This window comes from Theobroma cacao, chromosome 5, assembly GCF_053813885.1.
Source record: "Theobroma cacao isolate CCN51 chromosome 5, ASM5381388v1, whole genome shotgun sequence".
Classification (NCBI taxonomy): domain Eukaryota; kingdom Viridiplantae; phylum Streptophyta; class Magnoliopsida; order Malvales; family Malvaceae; genus Theobroma; species Theobroma cacao.
In genome coordinates, this window is record NC_142643.1 from 34,932,766 (window position 1) to 34,955,146 (window position 22,381).

At 30.8% G+C, this 22,381-nt stretch overlaps 1 protein-coding gene across 4 annotated transcripts in view; it reads right to left on the reverse strand.

The window, feature by feature from the left end:
- The window catches only part of LOC18598944 (insulin-degrading enzyme-like 1, peroxisomal), an 85,125-nt gene extending 63,705 nt beyond the window's left edge, over positions 1 to 21,420 (reverse strand). For 2 of the 4 annotated variants that reach the window (XM_088806219.1, XM_088806218.1), the window contains exons 1-8: positions 21,188 to 21,420; positions 21,011 to 21,086; positions 20,267 to 20,334; positions 20,043 to 20,134; positions 19,821 to 19,894; positions 12,563 to 12,606; positions 10,354 to 10,405; positions 7,533 to 7,655 (exon numbers count right to left, since the gene is read on the reverse strand). In XM_088806219.1, coding sequence (XP_088662345.1) covers positions 7,533 to 7,655; positions 10,354 to 10,405; positions 12,563 to 12,606; positions 19,821 to 19,894; positions 20,043 to 20,134; positions 20,267 to 20,334; positions 21,011 to 21,086; positions 21,188 to 21,313 — 655 coding nt within the window. In that variant the 5' untranslated portion in view covers positions 21,314 to 21,420. Of the gene's footprint in view, positions 1 to 7,532; positions 7,656 to 10,353; positions 10,406 to 12,562; positions 12,607 to 19,820; positions 19,895 to 20,042; positions 20,135 to 20,250; positions 20,335 to 21,010; positions 21,087 to 21,187 lie in introns of all 4 variants that reach the window. The other 2 variants (XM_088806221.1, XM_088806220.1) reach the window with 2 other exon arrangements.
- Between the last annotated feature and the right edge of the window lie 961 nt (positions 21,421 to 22,381).

Genomic DNA, 22,381 nt, shown 5'->3' on the forward strand with positions numbered 1-22,381 from the left:
GGAGCAAAGTGCTTTATCTTTGGAAAAATCCATTTATTGAAAATAAAGTTGGGAGGCCATCTAAAAGTGTGATGGTAATAAAGTGTTTAGGTTCGGATGGATTTAATTAAAAATTTTTCAAGAACAAATGGGAAATGTTGACAGGTGACGTAATGAAGTTTATACATGATTTCTATGTCTCAAACTCCTTTTTGAGTGCGTAAATTTTCTTTTCATTACTTTAATTTCGAAGTGAGCTAACCTTACTTGCTTGAATGAATTTATACCAATTAGTTTGGTGAAAAGCATTTATAAGATTCTAGCAAAAGTCTTAACAAACTGTTTGAGAGTTATGATGGAGGAAGTTGTGGGGTTTAAAATTTTGCTTTTAGAAAAAGTACACAAATCATGGGTTGCTTTCTTATTGCAAACGAAGTTATTGATTCTATAAGGAAGGATGGTTTGAGAGGTTTGTTTCTTTAAGTTGATTTCAAAAAAAGCTTTCAAAAATGTGGATTTGGATTTTTTAGACTCGATAATGAAAGAGATAGGGTTCGAGAAGAAATGGTGTAGATGGTTCAAGACTTGTTCTATGCTTGTGAATGGTGCCCTCACTAGACAATTTAGCATGAAAAAGGACGCCAATACGGCTGCCTTTTTTCCCCTTTTTTGTTTAACATCGTTGTTAAGGCTATAGTATGTTGATGAGTAAAGTTGTCTTGATTGAGCTATGAAGAGGAATTACTATTGGGTACAACAACTTTAAGATATCTGACATGTAGTATGTTGACAATATTGTTATTTACTATAAACCAACCTTGGCAGACTTGTTGAATATTAAGAGAATATTGAGATGTTTTCAAGTTATCACATGTTTAAGAATCAACTCCAAGAAGAGTAGTTTATATGGTATTGGTGTGGATTAGCACATTTTAAGGACTTGGGCTAACATAATTCTTTGTAAGTTTGTGTTAGATTTATTAGCTTTAAAATGATTATTGTTTTGAAATGACAAAATGATCAAAATTGCTTGATCCTATTTGAATGATCCTCGAACTTGATTGAATAATTAAACTCTCATACACTTGCCTTTGATGTGTCCAAAAAGCTTCAATATGAAAAATGATCAAATTTGTGTATGAGTCTCAAAATCACTTAAATAAGTTTCATAATCTTCTTAACGTTTGTTTTTAAGATGTTAAAGTGTTTGAATTCCAAAGATAAGTTCACAAAGTGAGGAGTTTACCTTAAGACATTCAAGAAGGATCAAACTCCATAACAACAAGCTTGATTCAAAGAGCAATTGGAAGCTTATGAGATGGAACTTCTGGAAAAGGATCAATATCCTTAGCTTGAAGCTTGATCCTAAGTGCACAAATGAAGAAAAGAGGAAAAGAAGCTATTAGTCCAAGATCGACATTCCTAGGTTGAAGCTCGATCTTAAGACAAAATGCGAGGAAAATGAATGAAAGCTTAAGGATCAACATTTAACAATGGAAGCTTGATCCTAGAAGGAAGAAAAAAATGATAAAGAGCCACTGAAAGCTTGAAGAATTGACCTTAACACTCCCAAGCTCAATTCTTGAAGAAAAAAGAGTGAAACAATTCAACTCTCAGGTCTAGGATCGACATTACAATTTAAAAGCTTGATCCTACAAGTGCATTTCAAGGAAGAAATTCAAGCCAAGATCAACACTCTCATTTTCCAAGCTCGATCCTTAAAGACCATTTGACACAAAAGTCAAAAAGAAAATGACTAGTTTCTTTAATGAATCACCTCCAATAGCTTCGAGACTTCTCCAACTATAAAAAGGACCCTTTGGGTGCATCCTAGGGTGTGGAAGAGTAGAGAAAAAGGCCAAACAAACTCAAAATAAAATTGTGTGAAGGAAAAAGAGAAAAGGAAAAATCAAGCAAGAGCAAGCAACCACTTTGAGCTTAAAATCTCTTTGTGTTTTCATTCCAATCCTTTGACAACATCCTTTATCTTATCACATTCTTCCAACATTGTACTTACTCAACAAAATTCACCTTTTAGAGGTACTCTTGCTAATCAAATTGAAAGAGAGAAAAGGTTGTACCTTAGCCTTCAAAAGATAGTTTTGTAAGATTGTGCTTGATCCATAAAAGGCATAGAGGTTTTAACTTGGCATTGAAAAGTTAGTGAGGGTTGTGCTTGATCTTTTGAAAAAGGCTGTGTAAAGGTTATGCTTGAGACTTGAAAAAGTATTTTTGATAGTGGATCTAAAACTCTTTAGCTTACTAAGAGAGAAGACGTAGGCACCTATAAAAAGAGCCAAACCTCTGTAAATCTTGTGTGTTCTTTTCTTTGCATTTCTCTCTTCTTAAACTTATAGATTTCATCCAAAGGAGATTTTAGAAAATTGGTTATAACTTACATGCGTCTTGACTCATTTTAACATACTTAAAAAAGCTTACTTTCTACCAATTTCACTTATGCATCTTACCTTGAAAAACTAGAAGAATTTGGTTTCAAGTTACTTATCCTTAAAATTGCATATTGAATTTTCTTTAGTATTTTATAAAGTTAAAACAACTTTGAGAAACTTGTCCTTACACTTGCCTTCATTCAAAGTTTAATTTTTTAAAAGGAATTTTTATAAATCCAATTCACCCCCATTTTGGATATTTTCTCACTAATATTGAGCTAACACTTCTAACATTGGTATCAGAGCCTAGATTCAATCTTGTAGGTCTAATAGCTTTTGAGTGATCATTTTTAGCTTTAAGACATGACCATAAATTTTCCCGCAACAATTTATAATGAAGGACAATCAATTGTTGATCCTCCCGTCTTCAACGATGAAAACTACTCTTTTTAGAAGAATGCAATGAAGTTGTTTGTTCAAGTCAATGATTATGAAGTTTGGAAGGTAATTGAAAATGGCCCACACAAGATAAACAAAAAAATGAGTGCTTGCGATACGAATGATTTAGACCTGCACAACTTAATGTAAATGCCATGCATACTCTCTTTAGTGCACTCGGAAATAGAGTGTATAATAAAGTTTCCAAATGTGAGAGTGCTAAAGAAATACGGGAAAGACTAGAAGAATTGCAAGAAGAAACAACAATAGAAGTATAATTAGAAGAAGGGGATTACGAAAGCCAGCTTTCAACAGATGATGAAAAGTCAAGTGAAGTCGAACTTTCAATCCACGAATTTGAGGTAAATTCTTCATCTCGTGAACCTTTCTTGTTTTCAATGGAAGAGATGGAAGAAGCTTTTGAGGAATTAGCTTGTGAGTTTGAAGACAAGAAATTAAAACATAAAGAAAAATTTTCAAAATTTAGTGTTGAAAATGCATTTTTGATGAAAACAAAACTAAATTTGGAAAAGGAAAATAAAAAGTTGAAAATGGATATTGAAGCATTTCGTAAAAACTTTGATACCTTGGGAAAGGAAAATGAAAAATTGAAAAATATTGTTGACACTTACAAGAAGAAAGTTGAATTATTTGTGTTTTATTATTTGCTAATTTTAAAAATATTTATAGAACTAGATAACCATAGGTTCCAAAAAGGAACTTTGTATGTTGAAACTAACCTTAAAGATACAAAGTAATTTCGATACCAAAAATTAAATGAGTAAATCTCTTGTAGCCATGTTAAAATAAGGAGGAACAACTTGAAGATTGGATGCTTTCTTGACACAAAATGGAAAATGGGTGACCTCCTTAACATTTTTTTTTTTTGAGAATTTTGCTTGATTCTTGATATTTGGGTGAAATATAAGCATGATTTCATTAATATTTTTAGGTGAAAAAGCTTCGATCTTTTATACTTAGATTTTCAAAGAAAGTTTAATAGATCAATTCACCTCCTCTTGATATATTACATATTAAGAGTTCTACACTGACACATCCAACTTATAGGTTACCATAAATAACTTAACATGTCAAATGAAATATGGCTTATAGCTTAAGTTAGAAATGAATTCCTAATGTTCTTAATTGAATGCTCATTTTTTGAATCTTAACAATTGGAATTCATTGATGCTTGGATGTTCACTTTGGATATATTCATGAGATGAGGGCTTTACGTTTAAATATTCGATAACAATTTATGTCACTCATGAATTATAGGAAATAACATGTACCACTTTGAATTTCAATGCTTACATGTTTTTGGATTGGTATCTATCTATATATTTTTGAAAATTGAAATCATGCTTGTATTTCAGAAAACCAAATTGGAATCATGATGAATGAAGATAGCCATTTTATTTCTTGTAATCATGCTTGTGCTTACTTGATCACAATATTCTCTTAAATGATTACAATTAGTGCAAAATGTTTTGGTAATGTTTCATAATTAATAATTATATTTTCTTGATGAGAAAATTCTCCTTAAATTGCGAATGTCATACATGTTTTGGAGAATATCTCTTAAAATGCTTTCTTGACAATGATTTGGAAGAATGCTTGCTAAATGAATAGTTGAAGATGATTAAGAATGCTAAATGATAATATTCTCTCGATATAAAATTTCTTCCCGAGTTGCCATTTTCATATGAATTGAAGGATTCCTTGGAAATGATTGGTTGATATTGCTTAGTAATGCTTGATGATGCTAAATGATTGATAATGCTTGATGAAAATTGAAGAATCCTCGATAATGATTGATGATGATTAGGAATGATGATTAATGACTAATGATACCTTGAACATGCCTAGGAACTACCTTGATGCATATGTTGAACATCTATTTAAATGCTCATACTCATCTAGTTCCATGAATCTTTGAATATTAGATGAACATGTTAAATATCTACTTGAATACTCGTTTATTCTAAGCTCAAGATTTCTTTCATAACAATTGGTTTTTTACAATTAGTCACATATTGATATAGACCTTACGATCTTATGTTTTATTAAAGAGGGAGTTTATCATTAACATTTGCATTGTCCCATGGCTCTTTCATTCAAGATTGGTGTCATTAGAACTTAGTATCTTCAACAAGTTGTGGTGAGAATCCAATAATTGGTGTTCTTTATCATTGGTAATATCTTTTTAACATCAAAATTGATATTGTGCTTTACATAGATTCTATACTTCTCACTTATGTTTGAATGTTGAAATCAACAAGTGATATCAAGTCTTTAAGTTCAATTTAAATATTGGTATCAAGCTTTAGGCTTACTCAATTGGTGTCTAACTTTAAATTAGTATCAAGCTTTATCATGTCTCTTCTCACTTGATCTTTGCAGTAAATCCTTCTTAAATGTGTTTGAGCCTTAACAAATTGATATGCTTAATATAGTTAATTTCCTTTTAAAAAAAATAAAAGGAGAGCCTTTACTAGTGTTTTGCCAATTGGTATAATGAGCTTTAAAATGATTCTTACCCTCATAATTGATATTATGCTTATTTGCTTTTACAAAGGGGGAGCTTTTACTTATAGCTATCAATTGGTATATTGAGCCTTATATTGATCCTTAACAATTGCTATTGTGAGCCTTATATTGATCATATCTTTCACAATTGGTTTAGTGATTATTGAGCTTATTGAATATTCATTTTTTTTTCTAACAATTGGTATGTTTCTTATTGTGCTGATCGTGTTTTGCAAATTGTGCCCATTGTGTTTTTATTTTCCTTTTCGATATAACTAAAAAGGGGAGAGATATTGAGAAAAAATTACATCTTCAAAAAGGAATATTTGACCTTGTAACTTTAATAAAGTTTTGAACCTTGCAACTATTGAGAGGGAGTTTTCAAATCTTTCAATACTCTATCCTTTTTCATAATTGTATAAAAGTTTAACATTTCAAACTCAAGTATTTCATGATTAAACTTAGGAGGAGTATTTTTACAAGCAAATTTTGCTCAAAGTTATTGTCATATAAAAAAAATGAGATTATTAGCTTTATTAGCTTTAAAATTATTATTGTTTTGAAATGAAATGATCAAAATTGCTTCAACCTATCTGAGTGATCCTTGAAGTTGATAAAATGATTAAACTATCATACACTAACCTTTGATGTGTCCAAAAAGCTTTAATACGAAAAATGATCAAATTTGTGCATGAGTCTCAAAATTACTTAAATAAGTTTCATAATCTTCTTAACATTTATTTTTGAGATGTTAAAGTGTTTGAATTCTAAAGATAGGTTCACAAAGTGGGGAGTTCACCTTAAGACATTCAAGAAGGATCAACTTCCATAACACCAAGCTTGATTCAAATAGCAATTGGAAGCTTATGAGACAAAACTTTTGGAAAAGGATCAACATTCTGAGCTTGAAACTTGATCCTAAGTGCAAAAAAGAAAAAAAGAGGAAACGTAGCTATTAGTCCAAGATCGACATTCCTTGGTCGAAGCTCGATCCTAAGACAAAATGCAAGGAAAATGAATGGAAGCTTGAGGATCGACATCTAACAAAGGAAGCTCAATCCTATAAGGAAGCAAAAATGATAAAGAGCCACTAAAAGCTTGAAGAATTGACCTTAACACTCCCAAGCTTGATCCTCAAAGAAGAAAGAGAGAACAATTCAACTTTCAAGTTTAGGATTGACAGTTCCATTTACAAGCTCGATCTTACAAATGCATTTCAAGGAAGAAACTCAAGCTAGGATCAACACCCTCATTTTCCAAGCTCAATCCTTGAAGATCGTTTGACATGGAATTCAAAAAGAAAATGACTAGTTTCTTCAATGAATCACCTCCAACGGCTCCAAGACTTCTCCAACTATAAAAAAGACTCTTTGGGTGCTTTCCAGGGTATGGAAGAACAAATAAAAAAGCCAAACACTCAAAATAAAATTGTGTGAAGAGAAAAAGAAAAATCAAGCAAAATTAGGTATCCAAATATTATCTGATTTCTTTTTCGTACTTAACTTTTTGAATAGTTGTTTTAGTTGGTTTGTAGCTGTTTCAAGAAAAACAAAGGAAGCCGTCACCCAGACTGTAAGAAAGAGTACTATTTTGGATGTTTGATTCCAGATTTGCTGAGCTGATGGTATCTACATGCCTATTTTGAGAACTGACATGCGGTGATGAAAGTTCCTTGCTGCTGTTTTGGCTGATTGTTTCTTTTACATTGATTCTGTAGGGTGCTTTTGTTGTTGTTACTATCGCTAGGTATTTCTCGGTGTCTAATGGTGCGTCTAATCTTTTGTTTGACTCTTATGGTCTCTTTCATTCCCCTGTTCTGCCATTGTTCAAAGTCTGGATTTTCCATGGCTTTCTCATAGTGCTGTCAAAAGTACCATATGCCTTATTGTTTGCTATTGCTGGATTAGTTACAAACTTCATTTGCCTGATCTCGAAGCCTATATTGCTGCAGGTGTTTCAGTTGCAGTTTTTCTAGGCTTCTTTTTTTTTTTTTTGTGCTTGAGGAAGGCGATTTTTGTAATTTTGAGCTTGGGGCTTCTGTTAGTTTGCAATTAAGGTGATTTTGAGACTATATCCGTATCTTGAAACATTTGGACTCCCCTTATATATATCAATAATAAACTTCTATATGCTTTTCAAAAGAAAAAAAAAAAACTGTAAATAGCATGTGTAACAACCAAATGAAACCTTACTAACCTTTTGTATATACAACCAAATGCATGAGGTTGGCTGAATAATTTGCTTCATAGAACTTTAAAAGCTCATGTCTTATATCCAGTCCTTTTGCTTTTGGTTGAACGTTCAAGGTATACCAATTCCCTACATAAATATATATATTAGCAAGTTAAACAAGACACAATATAAGAAGCATATACGTATGTAAAATCTTGTAAAACGGACATGATCTTATTATGTTTCTAAATTGCAGTGCCGGCTCAAGGGTAAAGCCACCAAAGTGGTGGCTTTAAGGCCCAAATTTTTATAGACCTCTAATCTTGTAATAATAATATAATTAATGGTATTAAAAATATACAAAAATTAAGATAATATAATTAATAAAATATTTATTTATATTTTTAGAGTTAAAAAATATCTATTTTATCTTTCTTTCACATTCCTATTAATTCTCAACTATTTGATTCATTTTTCATGTAAAAATCAAGATAATTAACAACATAACATATTCTCTCACTTTTCTAATTATGTATCTAATAAATCTAAATTTTTTATCACTTTCCAATTCGTACAATACTGTTAATTCTCAATTATTTTTGTTATTTCCAATCAACTAACATTAATATGTATTTAATGATCTCAAACAGTTTTTTTTCAATTATTTCTTCTATTTTCAATCAATTAACGCATTTAATTATCTCCAATAGTTATTTTTTATATATAAAATTATTTTTTTAATTTATAATATCCACTTTTGAATTCTTTTTTTCTTATTTACTATTTCTTCTTTTAACTTCAATTGTCCTCCAAAGAATACACAGAAAGTCTATTATATTATTATTTTCATAAAACTGTGAGTCTCATTTTGCTATTTGCAATAAATATTCAGCAATTAGGTATTATTATTCTAATCTTTGCAACTTTTTTTACTTTAATTTAGTGTTTATATTGAATTGTTATATTGTCTCCATTTTATATAATAATTAATTTATTAAATTAGAAATTTAGCTAAAAATTTTAATAAATTTTTTTCTTAATTTCATTAAAAAAGATCTCATTTAAATATTTAGCTTTAGGCCTTTGAGATAAATTATTAAGCTGCCCTTGCTAAATTGTCATATTTAAATTAATAATCATGTTTATTTGCTATACAAAAGAGTTCTACTTTAAATTAAGGATCAAGTTTAGAAATGTTGGTGGCCATTACATGATTTTTAAAAGGCTAAATATCCAAATAAGTTTATAAACTATACTAAAAAAATCAATTAAGCTCTTATACTTTTATTGTTATTCGATTAAGCTTTTAAAATTTTTTTTGGATGACTAGCTATCATTAGTCAACAATACCGTTAAGAGGCAGATGGAGGGGGGGCTAGTAGGGAACCCCGCCCCTCCTAAAATTTTAAATTTTAATAATTTTTTTATTTTTTTCTAATTTTATACTTTTACCTTCTATGTTTTAAAAAATTTATAATTTCGCTTCTACAAACATTGAAGTTTCTATTTTCATCCCCTCGAATATAAAATTATAACTCCGCCACTGATACCATTAACACTTTATACCACGTCATCTATTATATGGCATGTTGACGTGCTATTTTGATCACGTCAATGCCACGAGTAATAAAACTTATCACTTAGGAATTGTGTATTTACTTTTTTACCTCACCATGTGTCCAAAAATAATTGAATGGGGAATTAATTTGAATATATAAAAACAAAAAAAATCAAACTAAGTCTTGATTATCATCATATTCGGTTCTTAATCTTGATTTAAGATTTTTAATAAAATTTAAGATTAAAGAAAAGTTGATCAGCTAGTTTATGAGATTGGGCGAAACACACCGTTACATAATCTAATGCCTGATTACTGTGACCACAATTGTGCTTATAACGACAAAATGAGTTTCTGTTATTGTGGTAAACATATAAAACCAAATGAAACAACCGATAATTCGGAAATTAAAGATAGAGATATCATTGATCTCGTGCTTCTTATGGCTGTTTGAGATTCTCCCTTTCTTTTTCTTTTGCATAACAACTCTTTTTCTGCCATTCTCTCAGCTAGAATGTTACTTAACACTTTATGTTTTTGTTTCGTTCTCTCTAATACTTTGGGAATTAAAAGATTCTTCTGTTGGTATTTTTTAAATATGTGTTAGGAAGTCACATGGGATTAGGGTTTTAGTAAATTGAGTTTAATTAAATTTTGTTAAAAACCCATTAAGAACCAAATCTGGTAATAATTAAGATTTGGTTTGATGTTTTTTTTATTTTTTTTAAAATTTTTTTCAAATTTCTCATCCAATTACTTTTAGACACATGGAGGGGGCAAAAAGGTAAATACACAATTCTTATATAGCAAGTTTTATTACTACATCATTTGTCACATGATATTGAAGTCATTAAAATAACACATTAACATATTACATGACAGATGATGTGATATAAAAATATCAACTGTGTCGTTGACTAATGACAATTAATCTAGTATGAAAGATTTATTTGATTTAAAATAAAAATTTATAAATTGAATTAAATACAATAAAAATATAAAAATTTAATTGATTTTCTTATTTAACTCAAGAACTTTTTTAGGTATTTAATTTTTGTAAAATGTAAGTGAAGTGACCATTGATATCGTTTACTCAAACACTAGAGAAATGCTGTGTTTTACTAAAAGTCCTTTCAATATTTCGGTTTGCGTAATGTCAACATGTACAATGCATGCCTAATGACCATGTTATTTGCCAGAGCACATATCATTCTTAAAATGCGGAAGAGAAAGGGAGGGTAGGGGCTACTGAGGACAAGGGAATAAAAAATTACATAAACGCTTTACCTGCACCACATCTATGAAAAGGATGACTCTCCCTGCTTAAATGTTTTTGAAGCTGCATAGAAGAAAAGGAGTTACAATGAAAAAGAAATAGTTATAGATAACTTTAAACTTCATTTTATTATGCCCCTTGCTGATCATATTTCTTTTGTAAGTAAAAAGTAGATAATGACTTTAAATTAAAAGTATAGTTTTTTTATTAATTTAAAATTTAAAAATTTACCATCAATGATAACAACGTTTTGAATATGATTATTTCTTATTAGGAATTTTTAGGTCTAGGTTGTTTCATACTTAAACCACTTCTACTCCAAATTAATTTCAAGTGATTATATCATTTTTGGCTCAAATCATTTTAAGTTGGCATCCTTCTCTCTATTTTAAATTTAATGCCTACATTAATTAGTTAACATGAAATTTAAAGAAAAAATTAAGCATTCTAGTGATTTTTATATTAAACTCTAAAACAATTTATAATATTTGTTTCCACATATTTTTCTTTTCAAAAATGTTGAAAAAACAAACAATAAATCTTGTACACAGAGCCGGCGCTGTGGGTGCTTGTAAGGGGCCACGGCCTGCCCTCTGCTTTTGAAGAGCCCTAAGATGTATACGCTAAAGCTTCAACATAACAAGGGAAACAACTGCTTTGACCCCTGCAAAAATTTTGACTACCCCCGCCCAGAGGTATCTACCGGTCAAGTCAAGCTTGATTCACACGTTTAACACTTAGATTCAGGTTCTAATCTCTTTCAGTTAAATTTTATTTATTATTACATTATTAAAAATTATTTTTATCTAAATAATACTAATATTTTTAAATATATTTTAAATTATAATAAATAATAAATAGAATTATTCATATAATAATATCTTATGCCTAGCTTGATCGAACTCAAGCATAAAAGATCTTATCGATACCTCAACTCGAATCGAGTCAGGCTCACATGGAACGACTTACCCCCTTTCTTATAAAATTTAAAATTGATATTATGGGTGACAATAAAGGGAGTTGAGTCAATTTTGAGTTGAGTCATTTCGAGTCGGGTGTCTTATTAAGTAACTTATTGTTTTACAGGTTTCAAGTTATTTTGAAATGGATTAAGTTAAGTTCGAGTTCCTTATAAGTCAGGGCATTTTGAACATCAAATCATTACAGTCACCTTAAGATTATATATATATATAACAATTTATAACATTACAACTAAAGGATCTAAGATTTACACATAACATCAATTTTTTTATTTAATCAAGAAACTTACATTTAACAATAGATAAATAATCAAATAAATTTTATCTATAAGATTTAATGTCCAAATTAAATTCATTACCCGAAATATGAGATAAAACTAAACCAGATTTATGAACATTGATATATGGTTAAAATACAAAACATAAAAACAGTACAAGCATCTTAATTTACATAAATTCAATTATTATAGAAGTAATTTATTGTCTCACTTTCACATGTTTTGTCTCTTTAATTATTTTTTATTTCTTATAACCTTTATAATATTTTGAAACTCATGTGTAATCTCTCTATTTTTTAGTTTTTAGCTAGAATTTATTTTTTATTGAAAATGTAATATTTTCAATTTTTATATAAAATTTTATATATGCTACTTGAAGTATGAGGTTTGAAAGTTGAATATTCTTAACCCTTGATAAAGAATTTATCATTTATATTCCAATTACATTATTTTGCATTGAAGTTGAATGTTCTAAATACTACTTTTACCGTCAGGTTGATTATATTTCAAGGTATATTAATTACATCCTGTCCCCAAAAAGCAATATTTTTTACTCTGCCACTGCTTTTACTATATAAAATAGTAAGTCTTCCGTATTATATAATAATATATGATTTTAAAATATCCTAAATAAAATGGTTAAATTTTCTGGTGAAATATTCAATCTATAACTAATTAATACTCTTCCTTATATTTAGGGATAACAAATCTGTCATGTAGCTATTGACCTATCAGGTGATACATGTACCAAGCAGCATTAACAAGCTTACCTAACAGGGGTACCTTACCTAAGAGGAAAGATTTTAAAATATCTCAAATTTAATTGATATAAAATTTATTTTATCACTGTTTTAATAAATATAGAAATAGAAAGAGTTCAGCGTAGCATTAATTTTGACTTTAATATATTTGATATTCAGTTGGTTCAAAAAAAAGATTGAAGATCAAAGTAAAACTAATACCTGGTACATTCTCTGTCCATCAGACAATAAGTCATTCTGATATGCTGAGAAAAAGAGAGAAAATGGTACAAATGAATTATGGTCTAAAAATACAAGAAAGCATTGTGTGCGTATTTTTTTTTTTTGAAAATAGCATTGTATGAGTATATATATATGTATAGTACCTATACTTAAAAAAAATCTAATGTGATATCTGTATTAAAAAAATGTTCAATTCAGTACATGAATTTTCATTTCATGTATAACCCAATCTACAATACCGTTAATGAAACCTCTGATGTTTTTTTTTTTTTACTAATCAAAATATGACAGTTGGTAAGAAAAATATTGTCACTTAATGGACAATTTCAACTTGCACAAGGTGCTACTCGGCAGCATAGACGCGGGTGCTAAGTGTCATATAATTATTGGGTTACCAACTAAGAAGGTCAAAACACTTTTAAAATACATTTTCTTAATTTTTTTGTCTTTCTTTCCTTCTGTCTCCTGTCTATCCTCATCCCTCCCTCAAATCTCCTCCATTAATGGTTGAATCCGACCAATCATCGATAGGATCAAGCTAACAAAGACCGGATCCACCACACATTTGAGGTAAACTCGACTTGTTTCACGTCGATTCAACCTCTTTCGAGATTGATTTGGCCATATCAAAACTCGGTTAATAGTTGAATTTGGCTGAACAATGGGAGATCAAGAGAGAGAGATATGACGGAAAAAGAACAGAGAAAAACAAGATTTTTATAAAAGTTGATTTTCTTTTTCAAAACACAAAAATTTAAAATTTTATTTTTAAAAAAAATTAAATATTTTTATCAAATTTTTAATTTTTAATTTATAAAATATTTAATTTCTTTTAATAAATGAAATTACGTCACAGTGTGATATGACATTAATTTTACCATGTGGCTCATTTTGATTGACCTATTGATACGTCATCAAATCTTTTAAACAAAATTATACATTGGGGTACATTGATCCATGCAATGAAATTCAAGTATCACATTGAATATTTTTTAACGCATATATCATATAAGACATTTTCCTAAAACATAAAGATTAAATATGACATTATACAAATTGAAAAAGATATAGCATCTAAAAAGTTAATTACATCCGAACATTTAGCTCATTAGTTAGTACATAATCTTTCTACTTAAAGAGTAAAATTCAAATTCTCATTTTTTTTAAATTAAAAAAAAGGTCAATTATTTATAAAAATTCAAATCAATCTTTCATCTTTTATTACATATATTTAATTAAGCCTTTACACGTTTATTTTTAACCTAATAAGTCTTTAATAGATGACTAACTATTATTAATCAAAATATCATTTGTCATTCTAAATGACATATTGCTAGTATGGTATGCTAACATATCATATAAATGATGACATGGTATGTTGATGTGACATGATAACATAATCATGTGAAAATTTTCATCCTTCAAGTCAATGCCACATGGGTATAAAATTAAATAATAAGTAACATTTGACTATTAACAATTAGTCAACTATTAATCACAAAAGCCTATTTAATCCAAAATAAAAGTAAATCAAATTACAAAACATTAGTGAACGTATTGTTGGACAGTTGTGGGGAAGAAGTGATGTTAATTGGCTATCTGCTGAATCTGTTGGTAACTCCGAAGGTCTCTTCTTTGTTTGGTGTACTAAGTATTTCTCCATAAAGCATCCAGCTACAAATAGGAGATTTATTCTTATTATGGGAAAAATTCAGGGATTAAATGGAAACTATGAAATTGGCAACATTTATGCTCCTAACGATGAGGGAGAAAGATCTGCATTTTGGGAAGAGCTCCTTCTTGCCTTGAGAGCTTGGGACGTCACTTGGTGCATTGAAGGCGATTTTAATGCCATCAAATGTATAGAAGAGAGAACTAGTTGCACTAGTATAGACAAATCAATGCCTGATTTTAGTAATTTTATTGAGGAATCAGGCTTAATGGATATTCCTATGATAAAGGGATTGCTTCACTTGGTGCAACTTTCGGGACAATGCAACCTTTAGTAGACTTGATTGATTTGTTATTACAATTGAGATTATGGAGTTCGTATCCAAACTTGGTTCAAATATGTTTGTCTAATCACAAGCCTGTTATGATTTGTCTGGACAATTAAAATTGGGGACTTAAGAAGCTTTTTAGGTTCTATAACCACTGGCTTGATGAACTTGAGTTTAGTAACATGTTTGCTAATGCATGGAAGGAGACAGAAAACTTGAGCTCTAAACAAATAGTTATTTGGCATAGATTGAGGGGCACTAAGTCTTACATTAAGAAGTGGTAGCAAAAGGTAATGGGGAATGTGATAGAAAAAATCATTATTCTTGAGATTGAGATCCAACAATGTACTTTGGAGGCCTAGCGAGGAAGCTCTGATGGGGAGACATAGAATGTTATCAAATGGCTTAAAAAGGGCCTTTGTAAACTTCTTAGAGCTGATAAGAGAGCTTGGCACTAAAAGTCGAGAGTAAAATGGCTCTTTGAAGGTGATCGTAACATTTGATTTTTTCACAGCTTTACTTTCGCCAGATGTAAAGCTAATTTTATTGGCAAAACTATCTTCCAAGGTCGTGAGATTGAAAATCCCAATAATATCAGGGAACCCATTGCCAATCATTATGAAAATTTTTATGGTTTCAAAGTTGTTTGGAAATTAAAAGAGTTGTATTGTGGTCTTTACAAACTTACGGAACATTCTATAGCTTCACTTGAGGTTTCGTTCTCTGAATTTAAAATTTGGGAAGCTATTAATAGTTGTGAAGACAATAAAGCACCCGGCCCAGACGAAATTAATTTTTGCTTTCTTAAGAAACAGTGGAATACCATCAAGGAAGAAATGATGAAATTCGTGGTGGACTTTCAAAGAACCAATGTCATGAACAAGAGGGTGAATGCCACTTTTATCATGCTTATCCTCAAATGTGATTCACCTAGCACCCCTAACGATTACCGCCCCATCAGTCTTGTCAAATGCCTCTACAAAATTATCTCTAAAGCTCTTACCTTGCAATTGTGGAAAGTCATTGATGAAGTCATGGGAATCAATTAGTTTGCCTTAATTCGTGATAGACAACTTCTCGATTGTTCATCACCAACAAAATGATTGATCTTATGACGAAATATCGACAAGGTGGTCTCATTTACAAAGTGGACTTTGAAAAAGCCTTTGATAATGTCTTGTAGGGATTTCTTGATAAGGTGATGAGGTTGATGGGCTTTGAAAATAAATGGTGCACATGGATTAATGGCTGCATCTCAACTGCTATGGTTTCTATTCTTGTTAATAGGTCACCTACGAGGAAAATTCATATGAAGAGAGGCTTTAGGCAAGGATGTCTACTATCGCCATTACTTTTTAATTTGGTATTTGAGGCCTTTAGTGCTTTTATGTATGGTGTTGTTAACAATCAACTTATCAAAGGAGTTGCAATAGGAACAGCTTGGGTATTTGTCTCTCACCTCTAGTATGTCGATGACACGATAATTCTTTGTAACCCAAACCCTTTTTACCTTTTTAACACTAAGCATTTGTTGAGACATTTTCAGGTGGTCTCTGAGCTTAAAATCAATTTCCAAAATAGCTATCTTTATGGAGTTAGGATTGACCAAAATCTAGTGAACTCTTAGGCAGATATGATTAATTGCAAAGTTGGTAAAATTCCATCCACTTATCTAGGACTTTTTTTTGGAGCTATCTCTAGTTCAGTGAGTGTTTGGTAGCCTATGATTAAAGATAGCCTATGATTGAAGACTTGAGAATAGGCTTTCTTCATGGAAAGCCAAGACATTATTAATGGGAGGGTGTGTCACACTCTTGAAATCTATCTTGAGTAGTCTGTTGCTTTTTCACGTCACTATTGCAAATGCCACCCAAGGTCAGAATGGCAATTGAAAAAATCTTTAAAAGGTTCTTGTGGGGAGGTCTAAATCTTATTTGAAAGCTTCACCACGTTAATTGGGTTACCGTCTACAACTTTCGCGACCTTGGAGGTTTAGGCCTTGTTGAATTGGGATTAAAAAATAGAACTCTCCTTAATAAATGGTTATGGCCTTAGAGCAACTAGTTGAAAGTTTATGAAGACGAGTTGTTGCTGAAAATCTGACCTTAATCAAAGCAATCTTCTCCCATGCTTAGGTAACCTGAATAGGGCGTTTGGTATACAAAAGAACATCACCAAACCTCTTTGTAGTGTCTGTGACTTTAACTCCTTTGTGACAGATGGTATGGGCATATCCTTAAGCAATGGAAGCCGAATCAACTTTAGGAAAAATGAATGGATTGACGGTTCATTCTTAAAAGAGACTTCCTAGAATCTACGCTTTGGCTGCCAACAAGAAGGGTAATATTGATGAATTTGGTGATTGGATTGACAATGAATGGAGGCGAAAAATCGAGTTATGCAAGAACATCTTTCAATGGGAACATGACCAATGGGCGAACTTAAATACTTTAATTAATGAGCAAGTAATCAACAGACACTTTCAAGACAAACTTGTCTAAAAATACAGCCCCAATGGTAATTACTCCTCTGCCTTCTTTTGTCGTCAGGTGTTCCTTTCTAATAGCAATCCATTTGACCACTAGAATCTTGTTTGTTCCAATCTTGCCTCTCTCAAAATCGAAGTCCTTTGTTGGCAACTTTTTCACAAACGACTGACTGTCAAAGACACATTAACGAGCAAAGGAATCATTAATGTAGAAGTGGTTGCTTGTTTGATCTGTCGACGTGAGATTGAAATGGTCAGCCACTTATTTTTCACTTGTGACAAATCCTAATCTTTATGGCAGCAATAGAGGTCTTTGTGGAATGTTCATCAAGTGATTCATTATGACCCTTTCATCTATTTCCTCTCTTTGATCGAGGTTGCTAACTGCCTCAACAACAGCCCAGCTTGAAAAATGGTTGCCATTAATTGGGACTTTTGGACAACAAAGAATGACATTGTTTTCAACGGTAAAATTTGGAAGAGGGAGCAAATTTTTGAACTTTTTCACCTTAAAGTGGCATTGTGGATGAATGCTAAATGGCCTGGTCATAATGCCTCAATTAGTGACCTTGCTAGATTCCCCAATGAAGGAATTGCCCCTATAATGTGCAAGAAATGAAGAAAATGAAGGTTTGGACCAAACTGCAAAAATGAAGTCTCAAATTTAATACAAATAAGGCCTTTAAAGGCTATCTTAGGGACTCTGGTACCAACGGTATACTAAGAAATGAGCATGGGGATGTGCTCACCTTATTCTCCAAAGCTATAGACATTCGTGACTCCAGCAAGGTTGAATTGCATGCTGTGAAAGAAGTTGCCTTTATATTCGCAACCTTAAGGTGGTGTCCTTCTCATTCTCTTCTTATTGAGTGCGATAATTTTAATGTTGTCAAATGAATTACCAACCCTCCAGAGGTGCCATTGAGAATGAGGATTGTGGTCATTCAAATATTTAATACTTTTAGTAAGATTGGTGGATGGGAGATTAAACACATTTCTCGATCTGCTAATGAAGAAGCTGACTCATTGGCCAAAGAATGTGTCTCAAGACCAACAGATTTGCTTTGGATCAATGACTCCATGATAGCACAAGGCGCCACGCCAGCTTCAGAGATGATTGACACAGTGTGAGGCGTTCTGTCCCTCCATATCTCCTGCTTTATTTATTATTGCTAAGCATCACAATGCTCTCTGTTGCCTTAACGAGAACCTTTGATAATCATTTTATATTGCTTATTTCTGTGGGATACTAGTTGATCACTCTCTTTGAATCCTCCACTTGGGATAAGATTATGTGCAGGTTCTTTTGTTATGTATAGGTTGGGTTTACATACCTATTGTAAGGCTTCTTTTAAATGCTACTTGGCTGGACCCAGGGGCGGAGCATCCCTTTGTAATTGGGGGGGAGGGGGGGGGGGGGACTTTTTGAAATTTTTTATATATTATATATTTTGTAATGATTTTTTAAAATAATTTGTTATTAAATAATTAATATAATTAAAAAATAAAAAAAAACCTTATAAGCTCATTCAATTTTACTCAAATTCTTAATTTTTTAAAATTTTTTAAATTTCTCCACTCATCTTTTCCTCTTTTTTTTGTCCTAGTATTGTGAAATTATAAAAAGGTAAAGTTTTTATTTAATTTTTCCTATTTATATTATTATTATTATTTATTTATTTTTTAATTATATTCTATTTACTCATATATTTTAAGTTTCTATAGATTTTCTTTTTTAAATTTCTATGAATCATCAACCAAATTCTTTTTTTTTTGTTATATAAGTTATATCTCCTAGTTGTCATTGTTTCTTTTTCCTGTTATGTGAATTTTATTTTTAATAATTTTAATTTTTAAAAATTAAAAAATTATTGTATATGTAATTCTCAAATATAAGTTCTAGTATTGCATTATTGATTGTTGTTCAAAATTTCACTAATATGTTATTTTTTATTAATCCCAATTATATAAGAAAAAAATTATCTTGAATATATGTTTTTAATGTGCTTTATGTTTTATATTTAGTTGAAAGAAAATTATCTTGAGTATAAGAAAAAATTATTAATTATGTATATCATATTTAACTATTTATAGTTTATACATTATAGTTTAATATTTAATATTACAAACTTGAATATAATAAATAAGAATATTAGATGTTGACAACATTAATTTTTTAGTTGTTTATATTGAGAAAGACAAGACTTCAAAACAAAATGGATGATAAATTTTTTTATAAATAATTTAATTATTTTTATTAAAAAAGATATTACCATCGACGAACAAAACTTTTCTAAAACATTATTATAGGTTTTTTTTTTTATTTACATATTATATAAAATTATTATTTATTATAAATTTTTTTATTATTAATAGTTAAGTTCAATATATTAATTTTAAAAATTTTTATTTTTTATTTTTTTTAACCTTTGATCCCTCTAATAAAAATTAGCTAACTCCGCCCTTGACTGGACCTAAGGTAAATGTTGGTTTACCCAAGTTTCCTTGTCCCACAGTTTTTTTTTTTTTTTTTTTTTTACGTAGCCGTGGGTTCTTTTTATCAGGCTGTAAAGGATACTCTTATCCTTCTCTCTTCTTTGGAATCTAATACATCTTAACTGCTTCTAAAAAAAAATAAATTAATTTGATTGAATTTAATAGAAAAATAAAAATTTATTTAAATCTTTTTAAATAATTTAATGTTTCAGACGTTACGTCATTAAAAAATGAAGACAAAAAACATACTTACCAGACTCGATGGTCGTAATTTCTCGCGTGGCAGCTTCAGCTGACATCAATGGTTTAATAAAGAACTGGGAAAAGCTGAGTGGTGTTGTACCCAAAAAGAAAAAGAAAATTGGTGAAGAGTAATAATTAATTACAGGAAAATAACGAAATGCACAAACTTCTCACGAACATTAATTTGATGAAAATAATAACAACTAAGAAAACTGAAAAAAACAACGCTTACCGTTCCAAAGCTTCTTCAAAACAGTCATCGCTAATGTCAAAAAAATAGCTGGTCCATTCGGCATACAGAACGCTATTTGTGTAGCCTCCATGCTAAGTATCAGAAAAGTAAACCAAGTTTAATTGTCTAGAAAGAGTTTTGCAGGATTCATCTATTGTTAGAATGGAAACATAGCATAGATAATGATATATAGAAGAGCATAGTGCACCTGAGATGAACAATACCTCGCTAATGTACTCAGAGAAACTATCCTCCCAAGGATATTTTTCACTAGAATAAGGCAGCATGCGCACTACAAACAATACAACAAAACAAAAAGAAACATATGGAATAAGAAAATGAATTATTGAGTTTCTCATATGAAATCATACAACTCCCTCTTCTACCCAAAAAAATTGCTCAAGATCAAACAAAGTTGGACCCTGAAATTATAGCCAAAATCCTACTAAGACATCAAATTTCAGATCGGAAAACGCATTAGATATTTACCTAATCCAGTCCGCCCTTAAGCGGATCCCCACGTTCCTTCTAGAAGGTGAAGTTTATAGGATAGAAATGACTACTTGTCCTTAATTTACTTAAAATAATTTGTAAATATATATATATTTGAACTTTTTTTTTTTGAATAGCAGCTTTAATTAGCAGGAGGCAGAAGAACATCCTGTACAAACAGAAAGCAGGAAAAAAGACACAAGAACAACCGCAAACAAGAAGAGAACAAAGAACCACCCTGAGACAAAACAAACAGGGCAAACAAGATAACCAAAACAAAGGACAGCCATGATGAGCATGGATCAACACAACAAAGAAAAAGACCCAGGAAAAATCAAACCAACATCAAAACCCAAAAGAAAGGCAAACAAAAGAAGCAAGAAGGAAGCCAGGAGCAGACCAAAAACCGAAACAGAAGAGCGAACTCAAACGATCTATATTTGAATTTCTATCAGAAGAAAAATATATGTACGTACTGAGAAGATGAGCAAGGCCCTCGCAGCCGTCAGGATCAGATAAGTGGCCAATGCTGACATACATACATGCAGCAGACTGCAACATCAAAGCCAGAAATTTTTGGATTTATTAATTAAATTAAATTGGAACAAAGAAAAAGAACAAGATAGAAATTAATTTTTGGGAATTGCACTTGCCTTGTCGGTGTCCGGATCGCAGATGAGGAGAACTTGAAGGGAGTTTCCGAGGACGATCCTCCTGTACTCTCTCTTGTCTGTTCGAGGCTTTACTATTTCTTCGTCGATTTCCGTCAAATGAGCCATTTTTCAGTACGGTCAACGGAGGAAAGAGCAATTTGCTTGTCCTTTTTTCTTCTTGTGCTGCTTGAAATATATTTGAGGAGAAAGAGTAGATTTTCTAGATATTGAGAAGGGTAATTTCGTCTTTAGAATAAAATAAGGCCTCACTGTTCACCAATATCAGAGGAGGATATTACATTTCCTAGAGCTCTATTAAAATATTTTACAACACTTATTGGAAATTATTTGCTTTTGAATACACTAACATAATATTTCCCAAACTTCAATTGTGGTAGACAAACGATTTGACCTGTAACAGTATTTCTTGCTGCAACTTTTCTTTTAGCTTTACGTAACGGGGGCCCACCACTTTCTCTTCCGAATGAAGGCAAAGTTTTTTTTTCTAATGTCGTTATATTGGATCCCAGCAATATTCCAGATGTCTATCCTGCATGCTCGTGTCTTCTCTCTCAGAGTAAAATGTCTCATTATTATGTTGTTTTATCCCTTTTCACTTTTCAATTTTTTTTTATAAAATGAAAATTTTATTAAATTAATTTAAAATAATATCTTAAGTAATTGGATACATAAAAAGTCTCCTAGTAATAAGTAAAAAATATTTACAAAGAGAATATCATAAATTTGTAATTTTTTATTTAAATAATTATGATGAGTGGTCATCTAATTTGTACATTGATTAATTTCACGATATATGTGAGATAAGTGACATTTTTATTCCTCATTAAGTAATTGTATGATTGATTGTAATCATTGGATATTTAGCTCCAAAGCATTATCTTTGTTTTGTATTTTTTGCAATGCTAGTAACGAGTTTATTTTCATTTATACTTTTCTATAACCTTTAGACCAACATATCTCTAATCCATAATAGATTGCCCAGAGTTCCACAGTTAGAGAAAATGAAATCCCAATCTTGTAGGTGAATCCTGTTAACCACGCACGAAAGTTGTCTCTAATAAAGTCCGCCTGCTGCCGCTAGTCCTGATTGCCCTTTAGCACTTCCGTCTACATTCAATTTCACGAAAGATTCTATAGGTTTCACCCAGCTAATCAGCGTCTCATGCTTTATCT